Source organism: Hippopotamus amphibius, chromosome 3 (genome assembly GCF_030028045.1).
Source record: "Hippopotamus amphibius kiboko isolate mHipAmp2 chromosome 3, mHipAmp2.hap2, whole genome shotgun sequence".
NCBI lineage: Eukaryota > Metazoa > Chordata > Mammalia > Artiodactyla > Hippopotamidae > Hippopotamus > Hippopotamus amphibius.
In genome coordinates this window covers 41,976,484-41,985,095 of record NC_080188.1, presented here as the reverse complement: position 1 = coordinate 41,985,095, position 8,612 = coordinate 41,976,484, and the positions used below count along the sequence as shown (strand labels likewise).

The 8,612-nt window shown below is 35.3% G+C and overlaps 1 protein-coding gene across 2 annotated transcripts in view; it reads left to right on the top strand.

Annotated features, from left to right (window-relative positions):
• Positions 1 to 245: 245 nt before the first annotated feature.
• Positions 246 to 8,612, top strand: part of LOC130850165 (UDP-glucuronosyltransferase 2C1-like) — a 30,711-nt gene continuing 22,344 nt past the window's right edge. For both annotated transcript variants that reach the window (XM_057729556.1, XM_057729554.1), the window contains exons 1-2: positions 246 to 1,010; positions 7,774 to 7,922. In XM_057729556.1, the coding sequence (XP_057585539.1) occupies positions 290 to 1,010; positions 7,774 to 7,922 (870 nt within the window). In that variant the 5' untranslated portion in view covers positions 246 to 289. The remainder of the gene's footprint in view (positions 1,011 to 7,773; positions 7,923 to 8,612) is intronic.

Below are 8,612 nucleotides of genomic sequence, written 5' to 3'. Positions count from 1 at the left end.
AATATGCAGTCACATGATGTTGGATTTTCTAATATTATTTAGAAATTATTCTGGATTTGTGTTTAACTTTAAGCCTGACTATTTTTTCCTAACTCAGTGTATTGAGTTTATCAAGCTTTTATTCCCATCAAAGAAGTTGCATTTCATTTTAATCCATAATACAAAGTACATATTTCAAAGTTCAGCCCAACCTACTATAAATTGATTGGGAGAGTCAAAGAGAGATCCTTGGATTGTGAGTTTCATGCACTTGGTTTAAGCCCAGTTTTAGTTTGAGCAAGAATTAACTATGAGGACTGTGACAGTTTTCTGTGTCCTTTTCATGTTGCATCTATGTCTCTTGGACTCTGGAAGAACTGGGAAAGTTCTTGTATGGCCTGTGGATTTTAGTCATTGGATTAATTTAAAAGTTATTCTGGAAGAACTTCACCTTCGTGGGCATGAGATAACTATCCTGGTACCTTCAGCAAGTCTTCTGATGGATCATACCAAGATGCCTTTTAATGTGGAGATCCTCCAACTTTCGATAACTAAAGAAGCTTTTGTGGAAGAGCTCAATACCATTCTCTATGCAGCTTCTTTTGAATTGCCAAAACTCTCATGGTGGGACATGCAAATAGAACTGATAAAAGTTACCAAAGGTTTTTTATTATCAGCCAAAAGACTGTGTGACAGTGCTATCACAAATAAGGGATTACTCAGCAGGCTACAGGCAGCTAAGTTTGATATCTGTATTGCTGACCCTTTAAGTCTTTGTGGGGAGTTGGTGGCCGAAATCCTGAATATTCCATTCATATACTCTTTTCGGTTTTCCTTTGGGAATGTCCTTGAAAGATTGTGTGCTGGACTCCCTATGCCTTCTTCATATGTTCCTGGCAGCACATCAAGACTGACAGATAACATGACTTTTCTACAGAGGCTGAAGAACTGGTTATTGTATACAGTGAGTGACATGATGCATTTATATTATGTATTTCCGGAATGGGATGAGTATTACAGCAACGTTTTAGGTAAGAGAAATGTGTATATAATAAGTATTCTTATGTCCTACAAAAAACTGTAAATATTTTTCTGACTGTATGAAAACTTACAAAAGGTATTTTTAAGTGAAGATCCAAGCTCCTGTGGCTACACTGCTTTCAATTTAAAAAAAATAATAATGCTTTTTTTTTTTTTGATTTTTATTTCATGAGTGAGTACTGGTAATATATGAGAGGAGAAATATTCTGTGTATTTATGCATAAATCCTTCTTGATGCTACTAATTTTTTTTGAATGTCTTGAAAACCCAAATCTGACAGTATGCTTAAGTTCCATAACCTTGACCTACTTCCCTACTGTTTACTTCTCCTCTTATACGGCCTGTTTTCTTTCTGACTAACTTGCTGTTTCTCAGGCTTTATATTTGTATACTACAAAGGCTTGGTTGATTGGTGGCCAGGTTTGGCATGTGGTGAGCATGAAACTAGAAAATAAATAATGTAGCTTGGTTTCATCTGCTCTTGTCTTCCAAAAGGGGAAAGGGGAAGATTTTTTTCTAAAGGACCGTATTGCTAGATTTTTAACATCACCTCATTGTTTTGTTCTTGTTGTTCTATTTTAAATTGCATCAGAGGTCAACTAGTGAGCTTTGACCCTGAGCACAAAGTTTTTCTCTGTTTTAGCAAGTCCACTTACCCCTTCTTATTTCCTCTTGCATAATGTATTTTGTATTAAAAATTTTTTCATATGATTGTATTAAGGAAATTTCACATGAGGTCAATTAGAGAAAGCAGTACCCTTCTTACATTATTAAGTTAGATTTTTATTAAGATACTCTTAACCTGTAACATTGAATTAGTTTCACATAGTGACAAAAAAATTAATCAATGGTCAACCTAAGAAAGAAATGGAAAATATTATTTGAGCCAACCTGAGGATTCATAACCCTGGAGAGAGTCTGTTGGGAAGATCTGAGGAATGTTCTGCCCATTAGAAGTCAAAGCACAGTCATATAAGTTTTTGAGGGAAAGGGTTATACATCAAAGAGTTATATATCAAAGCAATATATTGCCAGTTTACGTAGTCCTAAAAGGTGAGCAGTGGGTCACTGTGACCCCTTATGGGATTAAGGAAGGAGTGTTATCTCTCAAGGAATTACCTTGCTGGTGCCAAGAGGAAATTACTTTTTTTTTTTTTCAAATATGCTTTTCTATGTCTCTAAGGGGAATCTAGTTAATGTATAATGCAGAAGCACATTGCACAGTAAAGCACATTGCCCTTTTGAGCTGGGCAGTGCCTCAAATGGAAGAGAATATTTTTATGTAAAAATTGCCTTGTCCTGCCTTTAAATCATTTTGTTTCACCACAGGTATGCAACAAAATGATTAGATATTTGTGCATATTGTAAAATAATCACCACCATAACTCTAGATTATATCCATTACTACACATAGTTACAAAAGGTTTTTATTTGAGAACTCAAGATCTACCCTCTTAGCACCTTTCAAATATACAATACAGTATTGTTAACTATAGGCTCCATGCTGTAAATTACATCCCCTGGATTACTTATTTTAGAAGGGGAAGTTTGTACCATTTGACCACCTTCATTTACCTATTGTGCCCACTCCCCAACCCCCGTATCTGGCAACTACCAATCTTCTCTGTTTCTATGAGTTCATTTAAGTTTTTGTTTTGTTTTCGTTTTAGATTCCACATAAAAGTGATACATTTCTCTGTCTTACTTCACTTAAGATAACATCCTCAAGGTCCATCTATGTTGAGGCCAATGGCAACTTTTCCTTCTTTCTCATGACAATAATATTCCATTGTATATATAACAATCTTTTCTTTATCCATTCACTTATCCATAAACACTTAGGTTGTTTCCATGCTTTTGGCTATTGTAAATAATGCTGCAGTAAGCATAGGAGGGCAGTGATTTGTTTTCCTTTAGATATATAGCCAGAAGTAGAATTGCTGGATCATATGGTACTTTTATTTTTAAATTTTGAGCAACGTCCATACTATTTTCCATAATGGCTACACCAATCTACATTCCCACCAACAATGTACAAGCCCTCTCTTTTTGCTACATCCTTACCAGCATTTGTTGTCTCTTACTCTTTTGATGACAGCCATCAAAGCAGGTGTGAAATGATAATTCAGGCTTTGCTTTGAATTTCCTTGATGATTAGTAATGTTGAGCACCATTTCATATTCGTATTGACTATTTGAATATTTTCTTTGGAAAAAATGTTTGTTAAGGTCCTTAGCTAATTTTTTATTGAATTATTTGTTTTTGTGCTATTGCATTGTGTGAGTTCCTTCTATATTTTAGGTTGTAATATCTACTCAGTCATATGGTTTGCAAATATTTTCTCTCATTTCATAGGGTGCCTTCTTATTTTGGCGATCATTTATTTTTCTGTGCAGTGTGCAGAAGGTATTAGTTGGAAGTAGTCCCACTTGTTTATTTTTAATTTTGTTACATATGTTTTAGGTGTCACATTTTAAATTCATTGCAAAGACCCACATCAAGAGTCATTTCCCCTTTGTTTTCTTTCAGGAATGTTATGGTTTTAGGTCTTATATTTAAGTCTTTAATCCATCTCAATACAATATTTGAAGTGGAGTAAAATCAAGGTCTAGTTTTTTCTTTTGCATGTGAATATCCATTTTTTCAGCAAGGATTATTTAAAACACTGTTTTGCTCCATTGAGTATTTTTGGCTCCTTGAGAAATATTAGTTGACTATACAGGCATGGGTTTATTTTGGGGCTCTTGATTCTCTTCCATTGGACCGCATGCCTGTATTTATGCCTGTACCATACTGTGTTGATTACTATAGCTTTTATAATATTGCTTAAAATCAGAAAAGTGTGATGCCTCCAGGTTTGTTTTTCTTTCTCAGGATTGATTTGACTATTTGGGAACTTTTTCACTTTATATGAATTTTAAAATTATTTTCCTTCTTACAAATTTTTAACAAATATATCTCTAATACCCTACTATTATTAAAAATTGTTTTTATTCCTAAAAATCTTTTTAAAGTCATTTATAGTTGTGATATCTTGTTTTATATAGCCACTTTTTTTTTTTTGAGTATCTGTTCAAAATTTCCTCTGAGAAATTATTCAACAACTCACAAACAACATGAGTGCTTGAAATGATCTACGCTGCCCAGGAATATGGAATATGTTCAAAAGGCATATCACCTAATCAAGGTTGACATGTTGCACTGAGACTTTTCTGGACATTTTGTGACAGAAACAGGTGCCTATATCTCTAGACATGATCCTAAAAAAAAATGGGTAGAAATTGCTGTACCCATCGAGCATCCATGTTCAGAGTCCAAGCTACAAAAGGCAAAACTGAGAAGAGATAACTTAAAATCTCATCCTGGTGACATTTTCTGAGTCATGGATCAGGCATTGATTGATCTACAGCTGCATTGAAGTTGTTTGTTTACTTCTGGTTCCAGCAGTTTGACACTCAGTTTAGAAACATCTTTTCAAGTGAAGCATTAGTGATAGGATGTTACTCTGTCCCTGATTCTTTCCTAGTTCTTAGCAACTTAGAATATTCTTTGGGGGAATATATCAATAATCTGAGAAAGAAGAATAAAAGTTTGGCAAATAGAAGAAACACATTTTGTCTACTCTCATAAATGTTAAAATGCTATAAGATATAGATGTGATTTGGCTATTTAGAATTTAGGATCTTCATTATATAATGCATTCCAAGTATGTTTTCCAAATTTAAGAAATATGACTCATAACTTATGAAATTATTAATTGAAATGTCATAGATATATTCAAATAATTGATGAGGAAACTAGTAAGAATTCATTTCAAAAAGTTATTTGAGGAACTATTTATAAACCTTTTGGGGAATAAAGGAATGTTAGGATAATAGTACTAGGTTAGACACAGAAATGGTCAAAATCCTTTAGGGCAGGGCTTCCCTGGTAGCACAGTGGTTAAGAATCTCCCTGACAAGGCAGGGGTCACGGATTCAAGCCCTGGGCGGGGAATATCCCACATGCCGCAGAGCAACTAAGCCCATGTGCCACAATTATTGAGCCTGTGCTCTAGAGCCTGTGAGCCACAACTACTGAGCCCATGTGATGCAACTACTGAAGGCTGCGTGCTTAAAGCCTGTGCTCCACATCAAGAGAAGCCACCGCACTGAGAAGCGCATGCACCACAATGAACTCACCACAACTAGAGAAAGCCCATGTGCAGTGATGAGGTCTCAACACAGCCAATAAATAAAAACAAAATAAATAAATTTTTAAAAAATCCTATAGGGCAATAAAATCATACTTTGGGGGATGATCTTTTCTACCATACAGAAGTGTGCCAGTTAACACTTAACTTCAATGTATTTTATAAATTTATTTATTTATTTTTATTTATTGGCTGTGTTGAGTCTTCATTGCTGCATGCAGGCTTTATTTGCAGCGAGTGGGGGCTACTGTTCATTGTGGTGTGCAGGCTCCTCATTGCCGTGGCTTCACTTGTTGCAGAGCACAGGCTCTAGCCATGTGGGCTTCAGTGGTTGCACACATGGGCTCAATAATTGTGACTCACAGGCTGTAGAGCGCAGACTCAATAGTTGTGGCACACAGACTTAGTTGCTACATGGCATGTGGGATCTTCCTGAAGCAGGGATCAAACCCGTGTCCCTGCATTGGCAGGCGGATTCTTAACCACTGTGTCACCTAGGAAGGATCAGCCTCAATATATTTTAACGCAAAAGTCCATAGTAAATCAAAAATAAATGGCAAGGTAAAACACATACACTTTGTCCTAAAGATGAAAAAAATCCTTCAATCATTCATTTTTCAGCAAATGCCCCAACATAATATAAAAGTGATATATGCTTTTGGAAATGTGGGAAATGTCTTTCCAAGTTTGAGATATTTTCTCAAAATCTCTTTATCCATATCATTTCTTTTTTTCCTTCTTATACTATATTGTCTTCAGTTCAATAAGGTGCATTAAGCACACTAGTTTACTAAATCAGGAGTAGAGATTTAACAGGTAAAAGTTGTGTTCTTGATATGAAAGAGAGAGAACCAACCATAGGACCCCACGATTTTACTCCTGTGTCTATAACCAAGAAAAATGAAGACATATGTCCACACAAAACATATATATGAATGCTCAGAGCAGCATTATTCATAGTAGCTTAATATGAAAACAACTCAAATTCATCAACTGATGAATGGATAAACAAAATGAAGCATAACCATACAAAATATTATTCAGCAACAAAATGTAATGAAGTACTGATACACATGACCACAGGGATGAACCTTGAAAACATTATGCTAAGTGAAAGAAGGCAGCATAAAAGATCACATAGTGTATGATTTCATTTATATTAAGGGAAATAAGATTAGTCTGGAATAGACAGAGAAATGTAGATTAGTGGTTGTCACGGGTTGCAAAGAGGGAGAAATGGAGAATGGCTGCCTATGGATACAGAATTTCTTTTGGGGTAATGGCATTTTCTAAAATTTAATAGTGGAGATGGTTGCACACCTTTTTGAATATACTAAAAACTAATCACTTGTGTATTTAAAAGGAAGGATTGTGTGGTATATATGAATTATATCTCAATTAAACTACCATAAAAAGAATGAGGGAGTGAAGCATCATAGAAAAAAATAATAATAATATTATACCCATGGCTGACACCAAGAAGTCTCCAAAATGGGATATGTGCTGAGTATGGATTTTGTCATGACCAGAATCAAACCCGTAATTTACTGAGATTTGCTTGTGATCGCTTATGCAGATAGGTTTTCCTAGCAGTTCAAAATGCATTGTATTTTCTAATCAAAACTTTAGCACACTTAGAACATCAAGGAGAATATTCAAAAAGCCCTGTGGTGAGAAACCAGACAGCTATGAATTCCTCATAGCAGTGATATGGAGTACATATTTCAAAAGGACACCAAAACTCTGGGTAAGGTTCCCTATATCACAGTAATCGACTAGAATTCGGAAATGAAGCTCTGGTTCCAAACTAAGGAAGATGATTCAATTCAGAGTCACTAATCTGAGTTCTCATTCTGTAAATGTTCACTTAGTTTCCACTTCAGTTCAAAGAACTTTTTGTAGTGTTTGTCAACTGAATATGTCAAAACAGCAAATATTTCACCACCAGATTATCATGCAGTGCAAGATCCTTTACCAAAGAGGATAAAATCTTATAAAATAGGAACTTTCATTTTCTATAGCAAAGGAGATAATCACTTAAAACTTTATTAAAAGTATTCAGTTTGTAATTAGTTGTGACAGCACACTTGAAAACACTAGAAAAAAAAAAAAAAAGATGGATAAAGCACAAGTTGTTTTTTAAAGTAACCAGAGGCTTTTGGAGCAATGAGGATGAGATAAATTGGAATTCCAGAAGCAGAGGTGACTCTACCATAGCAGGCCGAGGATCACTGGCTGAGTTTCTTGTACTTGCTAGAAACATATGCTGATTCTGAACAAGGTGTAGGGCTCAGGCTTAGCTCAGGCTTAGCTCAAGCTGAAACATTCCATTGGCAGAGAGAACGCAGCAGGCTTTTGACTTTGCTCCATACTTAAATCTGTGTTTAATTATTCATAATCTGACTATTGTGTACTCTTGGGAGGAAAAGGCCAATTGATTTAACCTAGGTTACATAGGCCTAGTATTGGTCTTTAATGATTTTTCCTAGAAAAATAGGAGAAATGTCTTACGTTTAACCTATCAGTTTGTTTTCCCTCTGTTATCCTTCATTTTTATTCAGGAAAACCTACCACACTATGTGAGATGTTGGGGAAAGCTGAAATGTGGTTGTTGCGAACTAACTGGGATTTTGAATTTCCTCAACCTTATTTACCTAATTTTGAATTTGTTGGAGGACTGCACTGTAAGCCTGCAAAGCCCCTACCTCAGGTAATTAAATGTGCTTATTATTTTCCTATTTGAGTATTTATCTCTTAGAATGATTTCTAGTATATCATTGATAGTATTTGATCTGCAAACTGAGAACACAGACACCGAAATTAATGGTCATTATTCCCTTAAACTATTACACTGCAATAAGTAGGTCAGTAGCCTATATTTTGTACTACGTATTGTTATCTGACAGAAGTAGCCCCCATATATTTCCTTTTCCTTTTCACAGTTCATTCATTATTGATGAAGATGTATTTTTATACAAATTTTAAATATTTCCCAGTATCTCAAGTATACTATGCTATAATTGAACATAAATGTAAAGATAGCCTTACATATTAAGTTAAAGCATCTATACACACAGTGTAATGGTTAATTTTACCTTTCAAGTTGCCTGGGCCAGGTACCCAGCTATTAGTAGACAAACATTATTGTATTAAAGAAACATTATTCTGGAAGTTTCGGAGAGGGTATTTTTGGATGTCATTAACTTTTAAATATGTGGACCTTGAATAAACTAATTGCTCTCCATTATGTGGGGGAGCCTCATCCACTTAGTTGAAGACCTGAATAGAACAAAAGACTGAAGTCTAGCAGTAGACAGCCTTCAGATCTGAACTACAGCAGTGGCTCTTCTCTGAGTCTCCAGCCTGCAGGCTTGTTCTGCAGATTAAACTTGCCAGCCTC